Below are 23,106 nucleotides of genomic sequence, written 5' to 3' on the forward strand. Positions count from 1 at the left end.
TGGAGCCCAGGATAGAGAGTGTGGGTCTGAGCTAAAGTGGGACCTAGTGGTCATAACTGGGGACAGGTTTTCTCAAACCACCTAGGCAGAGCAAGAGCGAGGGGTAGAAGGGAGAGGCTGGGGAAACATCCCAAGGATTCACTCATTCACTCCACAAACCCACCATGAAGCAGGCAGTGTTCTCTGGAGGGTTCAGCAGTGAATGTGAGTGATGAGGTCCTGTCTCCCAGAGCTCACAGTCTGTGGCAGAGACTGACAATAACCAGACAGGCTATGCGTGAGGACACATGGTGATGTAAAAGTGCACGGAGAGTATTCTTAAAACAGAATATTGTTCAGCCAAAAAGGAAATTCTGACACATGCTACAACAAGTTCTTGGACATTATGCTAGTGAACTAAGCAGGTCACAAAAGGACAAATACTGAATGATTCCACTTATATGGGGTACCTGGAATGGCCAACCAAATTCATAAAGACAGAAAGTAGAATGGGGCTGCCGGTGGCTGGGGAGGGGGACATGGGGAGTTGGTATTTAGTGCGTGCAGAGTTTCAGTCAGGGAAGATGAAAAAAAGTTCCAGAGATGAATGGTGGTGATGGTCCATAACATGAATGTACTTTAATGTGGGTATACTGAACCAGTCACTTAAAAATGATTAAAATGGCAAATTTTATGCTATATATATATCACACCACAAAAATACATCATTTATGTGTGTATGTGTGTGTGTATTTTTTAAGATGCATAGAGCGTTGAGAACTCAGAATGGGGGTCTGCCCTAGTGTTGGGGGCAGGGTATGGGGTGTTTAGCTGAGACCTGACGGGTAGGTAGGATTTAAGCAAGGGGAAAGCTTGGAGGGACTTGTTTTAGGTTGAGGACACGGCAGGAACAGGGCTGGGCGGCTGGAGGAAGCCTAGAACAACTAGGAATAGGGAGGTGGCCAGTGTGGCTGCTGGGCAAGGAGCTGACCTTTACTGTGAGCCCAAGGAAGTCACAGGAGGGCCACACCGGAATTCCATTTTTACGAGGTGTCCCTGGCTGCCAGGCAGGAATGGATGTGCAGGGGTCTTGGGCGGTCCTTGGTTGTCCCCTAAGTGGGAGTCAAAGGCGTGGGAATCAGTCCAGGGATTTAGTCACTTGCTCCCTTCTGGGTGATGCCTAGTCTAATAATCTCACTCCTCTGAGCCTCCGCATTTTTGTCCTGTAAATATAACTAATCATGCCCTCTTCTCAGTGTGAAGATTGAAAGGTGATGGGGTGGGCGTGCCCTCTGCCTCTGAATCTCAGGGCTGCCGGGCTGCACACGTGGAGGCTTGCAGGGCCTGCAAGTGGAAGAGCTAAGGGGGGACGGTGCTGAGGACACCAGCTCAGAGTGTCTAGAGGGGAAGGGCGCGAGCAGGAAAGACAGTGTCAGCTGAGACCAGCTCGCTCGACGCAGCCCTGCTGTGTCGAGGACTGAGGTCCCGCCCACGGGTCCAGAGCATAGCTCTGGAGCCAGGCCGCTGGTGCTGAAACTTGGCACTACCTCCTGACCAGCCATGTGATCTGGAGCAAGTTATAGATCCAGTCTCTGCCTCTGCTTCCTCGTCTGTTGCGTGGGAATGATAATAAGACCTGTGTCAGGTGCAGATTACGAGATGCATGTATAATTTAACATACTGCCTGGCAATTCTGCCTGCATGCATGCATGCATATTTGTGTGTGTATCTATAAAATCACCTTTAATCCTTGTATTAAACTTGTGAGGCAGAAATTATAATAATGCTCTTCCTCACCTGAGGAAATGAAGGCTTAAGGAGGAAGAAACCTGCTCAGAGTCATCTATCTATTAAATGATATCCTAGTCTGTTTGGGGTGCTATAGTAAAAATTCCACTGATAGAGTGACCTAAACAAATAGAAATTTACTTCGCATAGTTTTGGAGGTGGGGAAATGCAAGATCAAAGTGCTGGCAGATTAAGTGCAGATGAGGACCGGCTTCCTGGTCTGTAGACAGCTGTCTTTTCACTGTGTCTTCCGTGGTGGAAGGGCTGAGGGAGCTCTCTTTCAAAGGGCACAAATCCCATTTGTGAGAGCTCCACCCTCATGACCTGCTCACCTGCCAAAGGCCCCACCCTGAAATAACCACCACATCAGGCCTTACGTTTCAACATATGACTTCTGGAGGGAACATAGCAAGCAGTAATACTAAGAGCTAACATTTATTGGGTGCTTAATATGTGTGCTTTATATAAGTTAATTCATATAAACCTCACTATAGACCCCTATTTTACAGATGATGAAACTGCTCACAGAGAGGTAAAGCAACTGGTTCAGGTTCACAGTGGGAACGAGTGCCATAGCCCGGGTTGAATCCCTGTCAGTCTCACTGTAGGGTGGAGACTGGACTCTACAGCCCTGGTGATCCCTCGCAGTGACTGCTGCCACTCAAGTTGATTTGTATTATTCCTGAGGGCCAGGAGTTCACAGTGAAGGAAGAAGTTAAATGCCAAGGTTAACAGCCAGAAAGAGGTGGGATTTGAACCCAGCTCCTAAGGGTGCACCCTTTCCTCAGTGTCACCGTCACCCTTTGAGTCTTTCTGCAACCTGCAGATTCCCAGCTAACAGCACTGCTTTCCCTGACCAACCGCTCTGTCTTTTTTCCCACTGCACTTACTACCTTCTAATGCACTGTAATAATCTTGTCACTTAGGGTGCTGTTGTCTCCCTCCGTCCACTAAATTGTCAGATGCACAAGCACAGGGACTTTTGTCTGCCCGCAGATGCAGCTCGTGCTTAGAAAGCAGGACGCACAGTAGTTGCTCAGCAAGTGTGTGGTGGGTGAGTGCAGGTGTCGGCTCCTAGCAGGTTCTCCATCGAGGTCCCTGTTGCTGTTTATTCTTTCCTCCAACTGGTATGCAGGCTTCTGTGTGAGGCGCTAGGACCCAGAAGTGAGCGGTTTAACTCCCACTCCTCGGGCAGCAGACCCTGGCAGAGATCCTGCCGGGGCTCAGACTAGCCTGGGAGCTGTGAGAGAAAGGCTGCGTGTGTCCTGTCACCCCCGCCCCCTCTGCCTTTCCAGAATCTCAGACCAGGCGAGAGCATTCCGTTGAGCTTTACTTTCTCAAACTTGTTTTAGAACAAGCTATTTTTTTTTTTTTATGTTTGATGTAAATTTGATTGCAGCATTCCATATACTTTTTCAAACAGCCTAGTTTCTTTGGCTTGTAGTTACAGTTTAGGCCAGTAGAGGGCGACATCTACATGAGCCACTAGCCACTGAGCAGGGCTATTCAAGCTCAGGAAATAGCTCTGAATGTGGATTTGAAGTGAAAAATGGGAGTTTTAGTCATTAATTGACCAGAAGATCTGAAAACAGTGTTTCGGATATTGTCAAATAAGCCTTCAATAACTTTCCATATACCCTTCCATACCTCTCTCTACTTTATTTAACCCACAGCAATTATGGTCTTTTAATTTACCACAGGATTTCTGCATGTAATTGATTCTAAAACACATTCTTCACATTTTACCATCTCTGAAATCCAGGTTCATCCCATAGTTGATGGCCTATAATAACTTAATTGACAGCTTTTTTTTTTTTTGAGGTAAAGAAGAGTACTGATGCATCTTAGATTCGATGACGTGGTTTTTATTTATTTATATATTTAATTTGTGTATTTCATCTGACTAGATTGTAAGCTCGATCTGGGCAGGGATTTTGGCCTTTCTTGTTCACTGCTGTCTCCCAGTTTTTAGAATAGTACCTGGCACATAGTAAATGCGCAAAAAAAAATTTGCTGAATTAGTGTGTGGAGTCTCCCAGGAGCCCAGTCTTCTTGCTTTCCTCACTCTAAGCTCTGTTCATTCACACATCCAACAAATCTTTCCTGACACCCCTCACCCCCAACTTGTGCCAGACCCTGGTTGCTGAGTGAGGGTGATGGGGCTAGATCTTTCCATCGCCCTCCTGGAGCTCCCAGGTTAATGAGGGAGATCCTGGAGGCAGGGCCACTGAGCAGCAGGCCCAGGTGATTTTGTGTATACCTGGGCCGGCGGGCTGGGGTGCCATCTCTCTGAGGGGACTGGCACCGACCCTGTGGCTCCTCCAGGGCTATATGCAGCCACTGAAGCAGCCGGAGAACTCCTTGCTCTGTGACCCGTCACTGGTGGATGAGATTTTCGACCAGATCCCGGAGCTCTTGGAGCACCACGAGCAGTTCCTGGAGCAGGTGCGGCACTGTGTGCAGAACTGGCACGCGCAGCAGAAGGTGGGAGACCTGCTTGTCCAGTCGGTGAGTGGCCCTGCCGTCCACTGCTACACCCCCGCCCCACAGCCCTGCCGCTCCGAGAGACCGGATGCGGCCTTGGACCCCACCCCCACCTCCGAGATGGACTCGGATCCCCGATCCAACCCCTAGAGCTTGCGAGACACTGGCACTGACCCCCGATCCTGGGTTGATCTTGACAGCCCAACCCCAGCTAGACACCCTGACCTTGGACCCAGCCCCAGTTGCTGACAGTTTCCCTGGTAGCTCAGTTGGTAAAAAATCCACCTGCAATGCAGGAGACCCAGGTTCGATCCCTGGGTGGGGAAGGTCCCCTGGAGAAGAAAATAGCAACCCACTCTAGTATTCTTGCCTGGAAAATCCCATGGACAGAGAAGCCTGGCAGGCTATAGTCCATGGGGTTGCAAAGAGTCGGACACGACTAAACCCCCAAACCAGTTGCTGACACTGACCTGACCCTAGTCCTGCCTGACCCTGAGCTGCCACTGACTATGACCCAGACCTCAAATGGATGATGGTACTGACCTCAACCCCTACTTTAACCTGAATGTAAACAGTTGTCCTGGTCCTGACCCTGGACTTGGGCTTGATGCTGACACCGGCCTAGTCCTGACTAGCACTTTTCTCCATCAGGCGTTTTAATAATAATGGCTATTTGGCATTTATTATGTGCTAGGTATTCTAAATACAGTATATATATCAATGACACTAAGGAGGTAGCTATGATTGATTATTCCCAAGTTTAAAGCTGATGATTCTGGGAATTCCTTGGAGGTCCAGTGGTTAAGACTCCATGCTTTTACAGCTGAGGGCCTGAGTTCAAACCCTCATCTGAGAAGTAAGATCCTGCAAGCTGTGTGGTGCGAGGCCAAAAAAAAGAAAAAAACCCACAAGCACAAAATAAAGTTGATGACTCTGCCACATAGAGAGAGAAAATAACCCGATCAAAGTGACAGTTAGTAAGGGACTTCCCTAGTGGTCCAGAGTCTAAGACTCCACGCTTCCAATATAGGGGCCCGGGTTCAATCCCAGGTCAGGGAACTAGATCCTGCATGTTGCAGCTGATACCCAGTGCAGCCGAATAAATAAACGAATGATATTTTTTAAAAAATCACAGTAAGTGGTAGAGGATTCAACCCAAAAAACCTGGTTCCAGCGCCCATGCTCTGCCCCACCCCTTGTCCCTTTCACCATAGACAAAATTCCACCTGCGAGCTTTTTAAAATCCTACAACAGTGATTGAGACCTTAGGAAAGGCATTGGCTTGATAATTTAAAAAGGACTGTAAAAGTGAAACGAATAAACATTCAACTAAATGTCTGCAAAACATAACATGCCATTTTCTGTAATTGTTAAATTTAGTATTCATTTACATAGTTTAATTACATTTGAAAAAACTTAAGTTACATTTTATTTTGCCAGAATTCCAAAAAAAGCATGATGATGAATGAGAAATCATAGTGAAACACAAACTAAATGCTTACTCAGAGCCAAATAATTTCAAAAATAAAACTCTAAAACTCCTTCCAGAAAATTCTACTAGTGAAAAACACTTAATCTATTTCTATGGGATGTGGGTGTGTTTGCATGTGTTTGTGATGTGATGGGGTGGGCCTTGGGCTTACTAAGAAGGTCTTGGAAGGTGCCTGCTGACCTGGAAACTGCTGTAACAGGAACCTTGGCTTGGCGGTGGTGGGACCCCAGCTTGAGTGCTGACATCTCCAGTCTGTCTCAGCCCTCAGTGTCACTGGGTTTATCCCCTCCCTGTCTGGACCTTGATGTTAACCAAGGGTAGCAGTGGAAGCCCTGGTTCCCCCGGAGGGGTCGGCGTAGGATGTCCTGTCCCAGGACTGGGCGGAGTTCAGGGGAGGCTGTCTTTATCCCTGAGCTGCATCAGCCTCTGCCCTGCAGCACATCTGATGGGGGGTGGGGATTGGCATTAAGAACCTAGAAACATGGATTTGGAGACCCAGAGGGGACCAGAAACACCACCACAGGTCAGCTAGTCATTCCATGGCGCAGCTGAGACAGGCACTGGGGTGTCCTAATGCCCAGCTGGGGCTTCTGCCGAGAACATCCACATTGAGCCCAGCCATCAGGTGTTAGCCACCGGGCAGAGCATACTGGGAGGGATGGGAGCACCTACTCCCTGGAGCTGGCAGGCTTGCCTTGAGGGGCCAGGGAGGCCAGAGGCCAGGTATAGTTCCAAGCTGAGCCTTCTTCAGGGTAGTAGTGCTTCCTGGAGGCAGCAGAACTGGAGCTCCGCCTTGCCAGGGTGGGTGAGATTTGGATGGGGGAGGGGCCTTCCTGCTGGAGGGAATTACGTGAACAAAAGCCAAGCAGCAGGAACAAGTTTGTGTCACTCAGCTGACAGCGAGGAGGGAGACCTGCCTGGTTGGAGACCAGGGGATGAAATGCCCCATTGGGAGGGAGAGAGCCTGGTCTGAGTGCACCTGTGTGTCTGCACGCACATGCACACGCCTAATCACACAGTCATACATATGACATGTACAGACATCACAGTGGTAGCACATGCCCCATCCCTTAGAGACCGTGTCATTTTCAGATGGAGGGAAGAGTTAGATGTTGGCTCGTGAATCAGTGGAAACCTGGACAGGGTGAGGTGGGGAGGGGACACCTTGAGGGTCCCAACCTGCCTCTTCATCCACAGTTCTCCAAGGACGTCCTGGTCAACATCTACTCTGCCTACATCGATAACTTTCTCAATGCGAAGGATGCTGTGCGTGTGGCTAAGGAGGCGAGGCCTGCCTTTCTCAAGTTCCTGGAGGTACCTGGGCCAGGCAGGGGGATGGAGGCCACCCTTCTTGGGTCAGCTTTGGGGGTCTCAGGAGCCCCCATCCTGGACCCCAGAGCCCTAGCTTGTGGGTCCGTGTCTCCCCTCAGAGCTGGAGGGGCTCACTGGGGACCTGTCTGTCCCTGGACGTTTCCATCTTTGCTGGTCATACCTCACTTGGGTGCCCATCAACCCTATTTCGGGTTTCAGCAAAGCATGCGTGAGAACAAGGAGAAGCAGGCACTGTCCGACCTCATGATCAAGCCTGTGCAGCGGATCCCACGCTACGAGCTTCTGGTGAAGGTGGGCATGGGGCTGGGTGGACAGGTAGGCGTGGGGCTGGGTGGGCAGGAGGTCATGGGGCTGGGTGGGCAGGTGGGCAAAGTCTGGAGGCATGTGGGGATGCAGGGGGCTTAGTGGTCCCCACCTAGTGGAGCCGCAGGGTCCAGATAGGAAAGTTCTCTCTAGAGTCTACCCACAGTCTCTTCTGTTCCAGCAGTCACTGTGGGGCCCCAGAGCCTGACAGGCTAAACGGGTTTACCGCCCATTTCCACCCAGGACCTCCTGAAGCATACGCCTGAGGACCACCCGGACTACCCTCTCCTGCTGGACGCGCAGCGGAACATCAAGCAGGTGGCCGAGCGCATCAACAAGGGTGTGCGAAGTGCTGAGGAGGCAGAGCGGCACGCCCGCGTGCTGCAGGAGATTGAGGCCCACATCGAGGGCATGGAGGATGTGAGTGCCGTCTCGCCTGGCCCCACCCATGCCTGTGTCCACATCTGCGGCCACCTGGAACCGTGCTCATGGCTGCAGTGTGTTTGCGTCCATCGCGGTTCGCATCTGTGTCCTCCCCCATGTCTGTTTCTGGCCATATGTCCCATGGCCTGATGACACAGCATTGAGAGGGTGGACAACGTGTTGCTCCTACTGACTTGGCCCATGAGTGGGGCCAAGGGTCACTAGGGTCTGGGGAGGGGAAAGGATTCATAATGAGCCTTCAGGACGCCTTGTCCCTCCTGCCCCACAGCTCCAGGCCCCTCTGCGGCGGTTCCTGAGGCAGGAGATGGTCATTGAAGTGGTAAGAAGTGTCCCATTGTCTGCCCGCCTGTCCCCACCTCCCTGCTTGGTTACCTTCTCTGCTCACAGCTGCTGCCCTCTGGCCTCCTGCTCTTCCACCCCAGCAGGAGCCCAGGGTCAAGTCCCAGTTTGCTTCTGGGCATCGGGAAGGCCCTCCCCTCCCTCGTCCTGGCTGTCCGCCTTGGGCACGGTGGGCAGGAGGGAGGGCCTCTGGGCCTGAATCCTGTCTCGGGCCCCACAGAAGGCAGTCGGTGGCAAGAAGGACCGGTCCCTCTTCCTGTTCACGGACCTCATCGTCTGCACCACCCTGAAGCGGAAGTCGGGCTCCCTGCGGCGCAGCTCCATGAGCCTGTGAGTGGCCAGGGTGCTTGAGGCCATTGTCCTTCCCTGGGCCCACTCCCCCGCCTTGGCCAGAGCACCCCTGTTGCTCCCCACAGGTACACGGCAGCCAGCGTCATCGACACGGCCAGCAAGTACAAGCTGCTGTGGAAGCTGCCGCTGGAGGACGCGGACATCATCAAAGGTGGGGGTGCTGGGTATTAGGGGGTCTTCCTCTGAGAAGCCCACCTGGAGGATTTGAGCCGTGACCAGGCTGGCTGGCTGTGCACCTGCTCTTCTGCTTTTGGGCCTCGCTTTCTCATCCTGTCCAAGGGTGCTGGCATGCAGGATCCAGTTTGTGTCCCACGGAGCCAGACCGACCACCTTCTGATTGGGCAGGGGCCTGCCGTGGGCTGGCGGGGGACTGGGGCTGCAGTGCTGCAGGGAGCGCAGACACGCCCGTAGCGGTTGATTCACTGCACAGGTGCCTGTATGCACCTCATCTTAGATGATGGCGCACTGTTCTGGTCCAGCAGTTTGGTGCCTGGGGAACAGGCACACTCAACTCAGGCCAATCAGAAAGCTGGCTAGAATGATCCTTTGGTTTGGGGCTGAGACTGTCGGGAGCTGAGGCAGCTTCAAAGAGCTGTTCCTCCTGCGGTGTGAGCGTGTTCCCCCCACCCCACCCCCGCCCACCCCCTCTGTGCCAGATCTCACTGCTCTCAGCTTTCTCGCCTCCTCGTAACTCCCGTGGTCCATCACGGCCTTGTCTGCCTCGTGGCCTTTCTCCCTCAGCTCTCAGCCCCAGTTGCTCCAGGAGGCGCAGTCCACCCTCCTGAGTAGGGTGGTCATTTGGTGGTGAGGGCACCTTGGGACTGGCAGGCAAGTCAGACCCAGTGAGGCAGGGGCTCACTCAGCCCCTTGGTGAACCCAGGCCTGCCCCACACCGGCCCCTACGTAGGAAGGCAAGCTGATTATTGGTCCAATTCATCTCTTCTCACTAAAGAACAGGCTGGTGGATAAAATGAGTGCCTCTAGGTCAAGTGTCTACCCCTGGTCCAGTCAGCTGTGGCCAGAGACTGGAAGGGTCATAGGGAAGAAAGCGTGGCTGCCCGGGTGGTAGAGGGTTGTTGGGGGACAGTTTCCCTCAGAAGGAGCAGATGTCCTCAGGCCTCTCTTGTCTAGTCCACTCCACTGCTGTCTACTCAGCCCATTTGTGAACGCTCCTAGCCAGGCAGTGTGGAGTGTGCGGGATGCTGAGCTGGTCTGTGGGGCCCGTACTTGGTAGGGATCAAGTATGGGACAGGACCAGGGAAATCTAGGTCATCAGCCCATTGCCCCTCCTTTGTGGGGGGAGTTGAGTCCCTGGGTCAGCACATTTGACTGCCTGAGGCTCTGCCTGCCCAGCTGACTTCCCCTGTGGGAGATGGCACCACCACAGCAGTCCAGCATCAGCTGGAGTCTGCATAACCTGGGAGCTGTCTGCTGTTTGTTCTATGTGCTCTTCCAGGGAGTTCTCCAAGGGACCGACACCCTGTGGCCGGTGGCTGTGAACCAGGCCCAGGCCCTGCTTTCGGGCCTGGAGTTTCTCTCCAAGCTGCCCATTAACTTTGGGGTTGATGCTAACCCAAGGTCCGGCGGTTTACAAGCTCTCAGTTTGTCAGGCTGCTCCCCGCACCCGTCTGCAAGTTGGGAGGAAGGGGAGGAGTGTCTGTCCAAGCCTGACCTTGTCTGTCTCTGGATCTGCCCATGGCCTCCCTCTGTCCCCACTAGGGGCATCTCAAGCTGCCAATCGAGAGAACATCCAGAAGGCGATCAGCCGCTTGGACGAGGACCTGACCACCCTGGGCCAGATGAGCAAGCTCTCGGAGAGCCTCGGTTTCCCCCACCAGGTCTGCTTCTTCTGCCTAAGATTCCCTCACCCGGTCTGAGGGGGAAGGGTACAGCCTCATCCCATCTCTGAAGGAAGTCATGTTCCAGGCCTGCGGGTTGGAGACACAGCTCCATCCCCAGCTGAGGGAGTCGGGAGGGCCCACCATGTCTGTGCAGGATCCAGGCTACCTCTTGGTCTCCGGGAAGTAGAGTCCCGTTTTCTGTCTGAGGGGAGAGGCAGATGCCCAGTCCCATCCCCAGGGCAGGAGTAGGCTGAGCAGGGAAGGGAGGCCCTGAGGCCTGGACCCTTATCCCTGCAGAGCCTGGATGATGCGCTGCGGGACCTCTCAGCTGCCATGCACCGGGACTTGTCGGAGAAGCAGGCCCTGTGCTACGCGCTCTCCTTCCCTCCTACCAAGCTGGAGCTGTGCACCACGAGGCCCGAGGGCACCGACTCCTTCATTTTCGACTTCCCCCACCCTGATGCCCGCCTCGGCTTCGAGCAGGCCTTTGATGAGGCCAAGAGGAAACTGGGTAAGCCAGGGCCCAGGGTGGTGTCCTCCTCCCAGAACCTTCAAGCAGGGGACAGCATCTTATAGCTGTATGTGACATCAGGAGCCAGAAATCTCAGGACTGCCATGTCCTGTGTTCCAGTCCCTGCCAGTGGAAGGGTGGACTGAGACTTCTGCAGAGAAATACAGGACTTCCCCAGGGTTGGGAAGATCCCCTGGAGAAGGGAACCACTACCCACTCCAGTATTCTGGCCTGGAGAATTCAATGGACTGTATAGTCCATGGGGTCGCAAAGAGTCAGACACAACTGAATGACTTTCACTCACTCACTTAGGGGCTCTTTGGCAGGGATTCAGTGGATACGGTCAGCGTAGGGCAGGGGCCCTATCATGGGAGTGGGTGACTAGGACCTTGTACCTCCACCACACACACAGACAGCAGGCCTGGATCAGGGAGCACTGTTGAACAGGTCCATAGAAAATCCTTAGAGACCTCTGGGTCTACCTCTCACATTGTACAGATGGGAAAATTGAGGCCAAGGACAAGCAGGACATAACAACCAGTCACCTCATTCTCCCTAGAGAGACCCTGAGGGGCAGGAGAGGAAGGGAAATGGGCAAGGTCAGGGCCAGGGTAAGGTGAATGCTAAGCAGTGTCTGTCTGTCCATCCATCTCCACTACAGCCTCCAGCAAAAGCTGTCTAGACCCTGAATTCCTGAAGGCCATCCCCATCATGAAAACCCGCAGTGGCATGCAGGTGTGTATGCACCCGGGTACCTGGGCGCGTGTGTTCTAAGCCAGCATGTGTTCATGTGTTTTTGTTCTTTGTCCAGCATTGTGTACGTCTTGAACATTGCAGTGGTTCCCTGTGTCTGAGAGTGCAGCTCTCTGCACAAGCACATGGACACTACATATGTGTCATACGTATATGGGTACATCCATGCATTTATGCATCTTTGCATGTGAACAAAGGCTATACCATTGATGTGCAAGTGTCTAATTCATATGCTTGTATGAGTCTATATACATATGGACAAAGTTACCATTTTTTTCATTTGTTACACATACACAGGTATGTGTGACCATATTTGCGGTATATATATGTGTGTGGATATCTGTGTACACAGACATATATGAATGTATGTCACAGAAGGATGTGTGCATTTGATGCGTAAAGAGTCACGTGTGCTGTATGTGTGCACGTGTATGCCAAAGGTGTGTTGAGAATCCAGGAGGGCCTGGAGAGCGGTGTGGAGCTGGCAGCAGTTCCTCCATTCACCTTCCCCTGTCCCTTGGCGCCTTCCGCAGTTCTCGTGCGCAGCCCCGACCCTGAGCAGCTGCCCCGAGCCCACCCCCGAGGTGTGGGTGTGCAACAGCGACGGCTACGTGGGCCAGGTGTGTCTGCTGAGCCTGCGCGCTGAGCCCGATGTGGAGGCCTGCATCGCAGTCTGCTCCGCTCGCATCCTCTGCATCGGGGCGGTGCCAGGTCTGCAGCGCTGCTGCCACCGGTGAGGGCCGCCCGGACGGGGGCAGGCGGGGTGAAGGGCGGGGCCTGGAGGGAGAGTCCCGGCCCCTGACCCAGAGGGTGGGCGTGTCCTGTGGGTGTGGGCGGGGCCTGGGCGTGAGGACGTGTAGGGCAGATCCTAGCTCCTACTGCTGCTGCTGCTAAGTCGCTTCAGTCGTGTCCGACTCTGTGCGACCCCATAGACGGCAGCCCACCAGGCTCCCCCGTCCCTGGGATTCTCCAGGCAAGAACATTGCCCCTAGTGACACTCATTCCCAACCCTTTGTCTCCCAGGGAACAGACTGCGTCGCTGAGGAACCCCCCAGAGACGGCACCCGAGCCTACCGGGCCAGACCTGGACGTCGAGGCGGCGGACGAGGAAGCAGCGACGCTGGCCGATCCAGGGCCCCAGCCATGCCTGCACATCTCCATAGCGGGCTCGGGCCTGGAGATGACGCCAGGCCCCGCCGAGGGTGACCCCCGCCCGGAGCTAGTGCCCTTTGACAGCGACTCGGATGATGAGTCTTCGCCCAGCCCCTCGGGGACCCTGCAGAGCCAGGCCAGCCGGTCCACCATCTCCTCTAGCTTTGGCAGTGAGTGCCCAGCTTGGGGCAGGGAGGGGCAGCCCAGCCCGTGCTGATTGAATGAGAGAAAGGATAAGCACAACCATGGCATCCAGTCTCCTTAAGATTCTAGCACAGAGAGCGCTGGGGGCCAGCAAGATGGGCAGGGACTGTGACACCAAGGGCCCCAGGGGCAGTGGGTAGTCAGGCTGGATCCTGAGGCCCCTGCAATGGCCAGTTGAGGAAGATGGAGTTGTTGGGGATGGTGGTAACTGGTCCATGATGGTGGATTGGAGGTGGCCAAGCTGGGACCAGGAGCCTGTAGCACTGAGCTGTCAAGTCATCAGGGTAACAAGGGCTGAACTGATGGCGGAGTCTGGAGGGCGGGAGAACAGCAGTGGAAGACCTTGACCCAGAAGGGTGCATTGAGGGTGAGTAGGGCCTAGAAAGATACCACATCTTGGGCCTGGCAGAGTGGGAGAAAGAGCCTTTTGTCTCCATCAGATGAGGAGACCCCGAGCTCCAAGGAGGCCACAGCAGAGACCACCAGTTCAGAGGAGGAACAGGAGCCTGGCTTCCTGCCACTGTCTGGCTCCTTCGGGCCTGGCGGTCCCTGCGGCACCAGTCCCGTGGATGGGAGAGCCCTTCGTCGGTCCAGTCGTGGCTCCTTCACCCGCGGCAGCCTGGAGGACCTGCTGAGCGTTGACCCTGAGGCCTACCAGAGTTCCGTGTGGCTGGGCACCGAGGATGGCTGGTAGGGACACAGGAGAGGCTGGAGTCTTGGTGCCAGAACCTGCAGTCCCTGTTTAAGAAATCATATCGCATCCTAAAGCAGAAGCAGGAGGGCCTTGGGTCAGATCTCAAGGATACTGCCAACCAGGGCTGCCAGAGGGTCTGAAACCCACAGGAAGGCAGTGGGATTTTGGTACCTTGGGGTGGCACCTGCCGTGGAGGAGATGCTGGTGGAGGCAGCTAGGTGGAGGGTTGGTGTGCCCAAGCACTTGTCACAGGTCCACACCACTGATCCACAGTGTCCACGTGTACCAGTCCTCTGACAGCATCCGCGATCGCAGGAACAGCTTGAAGCTCCAGCACTCGGCCTCTGTTACCTGCATCCTGTAAGGCCCCCCAGATGGCTCTTCTGGTTCACACCCTTCTCAGCTATACCCGTAGATGTCCTTCTGCTCACCTGCACCCTCTGGGCACAGAGCACACAGGCGTGCCCCAGGCTAACTGTGTCTCCCACACACCGTGTGTCATTGTGCAAGTCACTGCCTCTTCTTAGACTCAGGTGCCCACCACCTAGAGAACAAGGGGTGGGAGGAGGTGATCTTTCGGAAGCCATAGTCATTCTGTCTGATGCCTTGGGCTCAGGGGACCTCCTTTGGCTTCCTGAAACCCCCATGACTCCTTTCCCTTTCCTAGGTATCTGAATAACCAGGTGTTTGTGTCTTTGGCCAATGGAGAGCTCGTAGTCTACCAAAGAGAAGCAGGTGAGTGTCCCCCTCCCCGCTGAGTAGGGTCTCCCTCCTGAGCAAGCTGGGGCCTCCAGACCGCAAGTCTGGAGATGTGACTTTTGATAACTCCCTGGTCTTTTCTGGGGTTTGGTGTCCTCATTGATAAATGAGGTTATTTATTAGCACCTTATTTCAGGGGAGGGTGAGGCTCAAATGCAATGTAAGATTGAATCTGCTGTTTTCTTTATCCCACTCCTACTCTAGGCCATTTCTGGGACCCCCATAACTTCAAATCAGTGACCCTGGGTGCTCAGGGGAGCCCCATCACCAAGATGGTGTCTGTGGGTGGGCGGCTGTGGTGTGGCTGCCAGAACCGAGTCCTTGTCCTGAGCCCTGACACGCTGCAGCTAGAGGTAGTGGGGATGTGGGTGGGGTTGGGGAATTGGTGACTTGGGGTGAGCCAGGCCCATGAGAGAGGAGGTGAGACCACAGGGCCATAAAAAAGCAACCAGCTGAGAGGTCCGGGCTTTCCCCCGACCACTGTGTGAATCTGGGCCAGCCCCTGGCCTTCTCTAATCCTTATTTGCTTCTAGCTGATGAAGGCTACAGGTACATGTAAGTTAGAACTCTAGTCCTCCTCCCCCTCCAGCCCTATTTCTCAGCTAAAGTATTGGTGTCTTTGGTGGGTGGACAGAGTTCCTTTCTGATGTCAACATCCCTTATCATCACTCTGGCCTTTAGTCCTGAGTTCATTTACATGTGCATCAGTAGCTGTCAGCCTGGTAGTATCCAGGAGTAACTAAGTTCCCTTGATTTCCCTCTCACTGGTCCCACCATTGGTTGGGCTGGGAGTGAAGAGGTGGAGAACCCGGGTTCAGGCCCAGGTCTATGACTGACTTGCCGATGCCTTTGGACAGGTTCCCTCCCCTTCTAGACTCGTTTCCCAGCTGTACAGGGTGAGGCCAATGATTGCTGTTAAGACCCTTCAGGCTTTGAACTTCTCTGATCATTAACTCACTCAACTTCCTTGGGGAAAGGGCACTGTAATTCCTGAGGTTAAAGTGGGGAGGCTCCAGAGAAACTAACATTTGAAAGGTTAATCATCCAGGTCAAGGAGCAAGGCTGCCTTTGCTGTCAATCCAGCGGGCTCTCTGGAGAGATTTGGCATGAGTTGTAAGGAAGGAGGAACGGGCACTGGTGAAGCACAAGGCTGGGAGGGGCCGGTGAGGGCAGGCCTGTCACTCACCCATCTGTTCTCGACCCTCACCCCAGCACACGTTCTCCGTGGGGCAGGATTCCAGTCGTAGCGTGGCTTGCATGGTGGACTCCAGCCTGGGCGTGTGGGTGACATTGAAGGGTAGTGCCCATGTGTGTCTCTACCATCCAGACACGTTTGAGCAGCTGGCAGAGGTAGATGTCACACCTCCTGTGCACAGGATGCTGGCAGGTACTGGCCTCAGTCTCCTACTGCCCCTTCCCTTGGAGCTTTTCTGTCCCTGGCAGTGAGGATGCTACGCCAGGGCCAGGACTCGCCCCCAGCGCTGGTCTGTCTCCTACCCCAGGCTCAGACGCCATCATCCGGCAGCACAAGGCTGCCTGCCTGAGGATCACAGCGCTGCTGGTGTGTGAAGAGCTGCTGTGGGTGGGCACCAGTGCCGGCGTGGTGCTCACCATGCCCACCTCACCCAGTACCATCAGCTGTCCACGGGCGCCTCTCAGCCCTGCTGGCCTCGGCCAGGGACACACCGGCCATGTCCGCTTCTTGGCCGCAGTCCAGCTTCCAGACGGCTTCAACCTGCTCTGCCCAACTCCACCACCTCCCCCAGACGCAGGTGGGTCTACACATCCTATGCCAATCCAGGGACCTGGGCTTTGGGTTTAGGATGCCCCGCTGCCCTGCCAGAGGAGGGTTAAGAGGGAGGGAAAATGTAATACAGATGTGGAAGTGGCGTATATTACAGGAAGTAGGCTATAGAAAACCCAAACTAAAATCTATTAGGATACTCTGTGTGTGTGTGTGTGTGTGTGTGTGTGTGTGTAAAATTCTGTCCAGAGAATGTCACGGAGATGAGGAAGTGAACTAAGAATTAGAGTATGGCACAGGAAGGGATACATACAACAGGAAATAAAACAGGACTAGAAATGATGTATAGGGCAGAGCGGGAAACAGAAATAGCACCAGAAAGCAGAGCGTAGAAGGGTCCGTAGGATAGGAAAGGGGCTGTGAGGGTTAGAAAGTGAACCCTAGTAGGTAACGATATACATCAAGGGGGTTGCAGTTGGCCAGGTCTTGCTCTGGCAGGACAGGAAGCCGTACTCCCAAGAGGAAGTGGCCGTGGGCATCAGGAAACAGGGAGGCCTCGGTCAGGGGTTGTCTGGGTCCAGAGAAGACTTAGCTGCCTACCTGGGAAAGGGCTGTTGGAAGCAGGAGATGAGCACCAAGAGGGCTGTGTTGAGACAGTGCTGCCGCCAGTCACCCCCAGGTTCATGGCTCCTCCCTTCTGCCCCCCAGGCCCGGAGAAGCTGCCCTCATTGGAGCATCGGGACTCCCCTCGGCACCGAGGCCCTGCCTCGGCCAGGCCTAAAATGCTGGTGATCAGTGGAGGCGACGGCTACGAGGACTTCCGACTCAGCAGTGGGGGCGGCGGCAGCAGTGAGACCGTGGGCCGAGACGACAGCACAAACCACCTCCTCCTATGGAGGGTGTGACCCTGTCCACGGTGGCCCAGGACTCGCCCACCCACCCGCCCTCTGCCTGCTTGCCTCTTCCAAGCCCACCGGCAGACCCTCACACGAGTGTCTGACTGGGGCACACCCGTGCCTGCACAGACTGCCTCCCATCCTTGCGGAAGCATTGCCAATGGAGCACCTGCTGGCCAGCGGGGTCTAGGCCTTTCCCAGCCCTCTGGCTGCTCTGGTGCACCCAGTCATGATGGGAGGGTGGAGAGGGGGCACGTGGGCTGCCCAGGACCTCTGTCCCTGGAGCTTCTACCAAAGACACGGCCGGGCCTGGACCCCACAGGGCTGGGGAGGGCCATGTGCAATATTTGGAGGGTTTTCCTGGGGACAGTGGGAGGGCTGGGGGATGGAATCCTTTCCCGTGTACAGTATTTATGTTTCTTTTTAGATGTGTACCTTCCCAAGCACTTATTTATGCAATGACCTGGGGCAGGGAGTGATTGGAGAAAATAACAGAAGAGGGAAAAAAAACCCTGTTCCTGCCCTGGGAGTCACCCTGGGACCCCAACCAGCCTTCCTGGAGGGACCGGTCCCCCCTCATTATGTACGCACACACACACTGCATGTCTGGGGCACTGAAACACTGCCCCTTAACATAAACTTTCCACGGCCTTGTCCTGACTGGGTTGCCCTCCAGTATCCAGAGCAAAGGACCAAGTCCCCTCAGTCATCCAGAACAAGGCGATGACCGGCAGGGTGGGCAGTGACTCCCATCCGGGGGGTTTCCCCAGGCTCGGCGTTTCCTTGCTTGTTGGCAGTGCCTTTAGCGGTTTCCGAATGTGGGAACCCTGTCGGGGCCTCGTCCAGGGCCCTCTCCTGGCCTGAGCAGGGAAGGGGCCCTCGCTGTCCGCACGTTGCCCCCCAGCCCCTGTGTCTCATGCACTGGCACACATGGTCACCGCAGAGGGTGGGCCTAGGGGCCCCTCACTCTGACCACTGACTCCCTCTCTCCACATCCTCCTCTTGCAGCGGCAGCCTTTCCAAGGACGCCCAAAGCTGAGGGGCCAGACATGGCCTCCCTGGCTGGGAAGGCCACTCTGGAGACTAGCTTCCCCTGCCCCCACCCCCAAACCGCAGAAGCCAGTCTGACCCCAGCCCCACGCTTCTTCAGCTGCAGCTCCAAAGGTCTGGTGTCAGATGGGGTTTGTTTGGTTCTGTTTTTGTTTGGGGTGGGTGGGTCATTGCGGTCTTAGATTATGTTTTTCTTGCTACCAAACAGTCATGTATTAACTTTCCTTGGATGATGAAGTTTAAAGGGTCAATAAATAGAAACACCAAACAACTGGTCCCCATTGGCAGCCACAGAGGCCTCCTGCCAGCAACCTCCGAGCTCCCCAGCTGCGTGGGCTCCCTGACAACTACCCACTTGGACAGACAGAGTAGGACTCAGAGACCCAGAAGAGTGCTGCAGTGTCAAGGCGGCCACTGACGTGCTGTGTTATCTCAGGCAGGTCACTGTATCTCTGTGGGCTGCAGCTTCCGCATCAGGAAAACCAGGAGTTGTGCTAGTCAGATGCTTTATAACCAGGGTGCATTTTAGAGTCCCTTACAGGTTACCATTGTAAATACAAAGCATGATACATAAATTATGTGTATGTAAATACACATTCCCAGGCTTCCCCAGCTCCTGAGTCAGTAGGCCTGGGATAAAGCTTGGGAATCTGAAGCTGACACATGCTACAAGGAAAAACTAGGTGAATGTGAGCCTGTCTACAGCTCCTACAAGAATCGGTGCTCTCCAGCAAAGCCTCAGGAGGCTCAGAATCTGACAGGCCACGGTGAGCAGGGGAGACTCCAGGTCGCTGTGATTTCTGGTCATTAAATGACCATGAGAATGCAAAGGCTGACAACACAGGACTGTTCCTCGAAGGGGCACAGAGCCCTTTCCACCAGGGCGCACCAGCAAGACATAAGGTGATGACTTCTAGAAAAAGAACAAATCAGGCTTCAGCTCTCTTGAACACACGTTTGAACATTTTCCAACCCAAACAATTAAGACTTTACAGAAATCATTTGCTAAAGAGGCGTGCAGGCTCACACTTGGCATACTGGTATCCACATATCTTAGTTCTGCCAGGCCCTTGATGCCATGGGACAGGCATGAAACATCTGGCAGCATCACTACTGGGATGATCTGGAGGAGACGGTAACAGAAAACAGATACATCACAGAGTAGAAGGCTACATTCACGTGGAATTTGATGAAATAGCATAGAAGGAGCACAGGTTTTGAAGTTGAACAGAAACTTAGACTTTGCCACTAATTGGCTATGCAGCTTTGGATGAGTTGTATTCCCTCTGAGCCTCCATCTCGTCATCTGTAAATTGGGGTTGATAATCCTTTCCCCCACAGGACTGTTGGTTGGTGTGCACAGATCTTTGGATTGCAAGGAAGAGATTTGTTCTGCCCAGAAATAAAGGGGGCGCTGACTAGTGGAAACATGAACTAGAATCAAATAGCTGTTAGCACAGTGGCCCATGTACTGCTGCCCCACCTTAAGACCTCTGGACTTTCCACCTTGAGTTTCTGATTCCTGCCTCACCACCAGCCAGCTGCCATTTTCTGCTTCACAACTTCTGCTGCCTGAGGCCCTCTTCTGCCTCTGGACAGACTTCACTTTCAGCACTGGTTATCCAAGGCCAGATCCTCAGCATTTTCCCTAATATGCCTCGGTAGGAATGGGCCCGGCCCAGCCCGCTGCTCCTTAGAAGGCCACATCCCAGGACACCGGGCAGCCTGTGGAGAGATGAGCAGCCCTGAGCAGGTCAGCTGTGGGCAGGGTGGTCCTGGGATGCACGATCGATCTCTAGGCACCTGGCCTAGGGGAGAGCCTAGAAGGATCAGCTCCTCCAAAGCAGTGGTTCTCAAATCTTGCCTGCACATTGTAATCACCTGGGGGGTCCAGGTCACATTCCAGACCAATTAGATCAGAATTCTGAGGGTGGGACTGACCCAAGTGTCAGTCATATTTGTAGGAAAACTTCTAAGTGAAGTATAACTTGTATAGAATGGTACTCAAGTCATTAGTGGACTGCTAGATAAGTTTATTAATAAACACACCCAGATTAAGAAACCGAACATTCCACCACTTGAAAGCTCCCACGTACCCCCACCTACTCTCCCCTTCTAGGGTAACTACCACGCTGGCTTCTGACACCGTGGTTTAGTTCTGCTAGTGAGGCGGAGAACCACTGTTTTAAAGGGCACAGCCAGGGACTTCCCTAGCAGTCTAGTGGTTGGGACTCTGTACTGCCACTGCCGTGGGCCCAGGTTTGATCCCTGGGTGGGGAACTAAGATCCCACAAGCCATGCCACTGGGGTGGAGGTAGTGGGACTCGGGTTTGATGTGAGGAGTGAAGGAACAGCTTGAGTCAATGCAAAGAAGGGTCAGGAAACCTGGAGCAAGAGGTCTGAGGTGTAGGCCCAGCTGGAGCAGTGGGGAAAAAGGAAAAGGCAGGGAAGCCAGAATGTGAGCTCTGCAAGGGAGATGTTTGCTCACTGCCCCATCCCCAGGCCACCTGCAGTGCCTGACACAAAGTAGGTGCTCAATAAATATTTGTTTAGTTAAATCTAGAGAATTCAGTTGCGGTTTCCCTGTAGGTCTTGAATGTTGCTAAATAATAGCCCCAGCTCCCATTTATTTATTGCAAGCCAGGAGCTTGGACCATCCAGTTTCATCCCAGTGGTCCTGGGAGGTTGGTACCATTATCCTTTTTTTCAGTTGAGGAAACTGAGGTTCAGAGAGGTCAAACGCCTTCCTCAAGGTTGCCTTCCTACTAAGCAGTAGAGCCGGGATGTGCATGTGATCTGTCTGCTCAGGTCTCTGCCTCATGGAGGAGAGTAAGGGCAGTGACATGGGGTGGCTGGAGGACACGAGACAGTCCAAGCAGCCAAAGACACATCCAGCCACTCATGACGTATCTGGCTCATGTTCCTCATACCCAGCCTGGGAAGGACATCCTGACTTCAGAGGAGACAGTCAGGGCCAAAAGCCACCTTTTCTCCCAGGGGGGTTCTCCAGGTGTTTCCTTGGGCTAGATACAAACAGCAGGGTTTAGCTATACATGCCTCAAAAGGAAGATGAGGTACAGAAAAGGACAGAGATTTACCTGACGTCACACAGCAAGGCAGCACTGAGGCTGAGGGTGGGTGTGGAGGAGAACCGGGCAGGAAGGTTTCCTATAGTCAGAAAAGTAAAAAAAAAATGACCCAGGTGACCTCCGAGAGCTCGTCACATCTTTTGCATGCCTGCCAAACACCAAGTCTCTCTTCTGACCTCACAGACCTGAAGCCACAGGCCAGATTGCAGGAAAGAGCAAGGGGAAGTACTATTTTGGGCCCATTATGGCCAACGAGGAGCCTTGCCTGGCAAAGGCAAGTGAAGGGGCTGGGTCAGGGGCAGGATGCAGGGCTAAATGAGGAGGGGGCGATGTCGCAGGTACTGGAGAGAGAGGGCAGAGCCCAGACACTGGGCTGTGGAGAGGACACAGGGCGTGAGGACTAAAGGAGCAGGTTCTGAGCCCGCAGCGTAGAATAAGTTGATGCCTCCCATGTGGGGTCTCAGCAGATCCTCACAATGCCCTGAGAGTGAATTTGCACTCAGGTGAAGTCACTAGCTTAAGGCCACACAGCCTGACAATGGCTTTAAACCAAGCCTCCCACTGGAGGCTAGGAACAGATACAGGAGGACAGCCCGCCTTCTGAGGGATAGAACCTGACCAGTTAGGGGGTTAGCCAAGTGCAGAGTCTTGAAATTTAAGTCTGAGCCATGACATTTCCTCTTGCTTTGGACAGTCACATTGGAACTTAAGGGTATCCACAGAGGGCGCCACCATTTCTGGTCCATAACCCTGTGCGTGCTACATCGCTTCAGTCCTGTCTGTCTGACTCTTGCCGTAACTTGTCAGGCTCCTCTGTCCCTGGGATTCTCCAGGCAAGAATACTCGAGTGGGTTGCCGTGCCCTCCTCCAGGGGATCTTCCTGACCCAGGGATCGAACCCGGGTCTCATGTCTCCTGCATGGCAAGCAAGTTCTTTACCACTAGCGCCACCTAGGTAGCCCTCATAACCCCAGAGGCAGCTATCTGCTCAGATCCCCCCGCAAACAGCCCCTTTTCTCTGATCCTGCAGCCCAGGATCCCCACCCCACCTTAGGCATCTCAGTGGGTGGGGCCTATGTCCCTGCCCCTGGGTCACCACAGCTCACCCAGCTTACTGGAGTCTTGTGCTGTGCCGCCTAGGATGAGGTACAGGACTTCTCTGGACTCAGTTCTCCGGCTTCCCTATCAGAGGTTCAACAAGATTGTCTGTCTTTGAGGTGCTTGAGCTCAGGGATTAAAATGCTAAGATTCTGAGGACCCATCTGAGATGCCAGGAGTTTTAAAAGCCTGTGATTCTAAGAGTCCTTTGTTTTCCTGAACCTGTGGTTCTCCAAGCTCCATAAAAAGCCGATCTAAATCTCTCCTTTGGCCTCCACAACTCCTTCCCTGTCTCCTCTCTGTAGCAGCTGAATGTTCCCAGACTCTTGGGCAGGGTTCCAGGTGCAGCTTGCTGTGGTTCGGAGGACAGAGGGACTGCTCGCCTCCACCATCCCTGGTCATTTCTCCAGGCTCTGGTGGCTGCTCACCCTTCCCACACGGTCAGGTCGGGCCTCCTCACACAGAGAGCTAGTATGACCTCCAGGCAACATGTTAAGCAGCCTCATTTTCAGATGGGGAAGCTGAACTGGGAAGGGATTTGACCAAAGCCTCACATGGAGCTGGTAGCAGAGACAGGTCCGGACCCTCTATAGTGGCAGTCCCCTTTGGCACCAGGGACCAGTCTCAAGAAAGACAGTTTTTCCACGGACCAAGGGAGGGGGTGGGAGTGGGGAGGATGGTAATGCCAGGAATGGGGAGGGGCTCTAAATACAGATGAAGTTTCACTCGCTGGCTGGACTCACCTCCTGCTGTGTGGTCCAGAGGTTGGGGATCCCTGCTCTATAGGACGTCTGGTTAATGGTC

General features: G+C 54.1%; 1 protein-coding gene across 2 annotated transcripts in view; it reads left to right on the plus strand.

Annotated features, from left to right (window-relative positions):
• ARHGEF17 (Rho guanine nucleotide exchange factor 17) overlaps nucleotides 1–18,384 on the plus strand; it is a 58,918-nt gene extending 40,534 nt beyond the window's left edge. Inside the window, exons 3-21 of one of the 2 annotated variants that reach the window (XM_086340667.1) lie at nucleotides 4,093–4,275; nucleotides 6,941–7,057; nucleotides 7,274–7,366; nucleotides 7,622–7,798; nucleotides 8,091–8,141; nucleotides 8,382–8,491; nucleotides 8,578–8,663; nucleotides 10,232–10,350; nucleotides 10,651–10,864; nucleotides 11,526–11,599; nucleotides 12,151–12,350; nucleotides 12,641–12,939; nucleotides 13,414–13,663; nucleotides 13,941–14,027; nucleotides 14,335–14,402; nucleotides 14,631–14,779; nucleotides 15,639–15,813; nucleotides 15,929–16,198; nucleotides 16,879–18,384. In XM_086340667.1, coding sequence (XP_086196793.1) covers nucleotides 4,093–4,275; nucleotides 6,941–7,057; nucleotides 7,274–7,366; nucleotides 7,622–7,798; nucleotides 8,091–8,141; nucleotides 8,382–8,491; nucleotides 8,578–8,663; nucleotides 10,232–10,350; nucleotides 10,651–10,864; nucleotides 11,526–11,599; nucleotides 12,151–12,350; nucleotides 12,641–12,939; nucleotides 13,414–13,663; nucleotides 13,941–14,027; nucleotides 14,335–14,402; nucleotides 14,631–14,779; nucleotides 15,639–15,813; nucleotides 15,929–16,198; nucleotides 16,879–17,075 — 2,919 coding nt within the window. In that variant the 3' untranslated portion in view covers nucleotides 17,076–18,384. Of the gene's footprint in view, nucleotides 1–2,276; nucleotides 2,390–4,092; nucleotides 4,276–6,940; nucleotides 7,058–7,273; nucleotides 7,367–7,621; nucleotides 7,799–8,090; nucleotides 8,142–8,381; nucleotides 8,492–8,577; nucleotides 8,664–10,231; nucleotides 10,351–10,650; nucleotides 10,865–11,525; nucleotides 11,600–12,150; nucleotides 12,351–12,640; nucleotides 12,940–13,413; nucleotides 13,664–13,940; nucleotides 14,028–14,334; nucleotides 14,403–14,630; nucleotides 14,780–15,638; nucleotides 15,814–15,928; nucleotides 16,199–16,878 lie in introns of those variants that run through there. The other variant, XM_086340668.1, reaches the window with a different exon arrangement.
• The last annotated feature ends 4,722 nt before the right edge of the window (nucleotides 18,385–23,106 follow it).

Source organism: Bos grunniens, chromosome 15 (assembly GCF_055505025.1).
Source record: "Bos grunniens cultivar Pamir isolate PY7600 chromosome 15, Bosgru_T2T1.0, whole genome shotgun sequence".
Classification (NCBI taxonomy): Eukaryota; Metazoa; Chordata; class Mammalia; order Artiodactyla; family Bovidae; genus Bos; species Bos grunniens.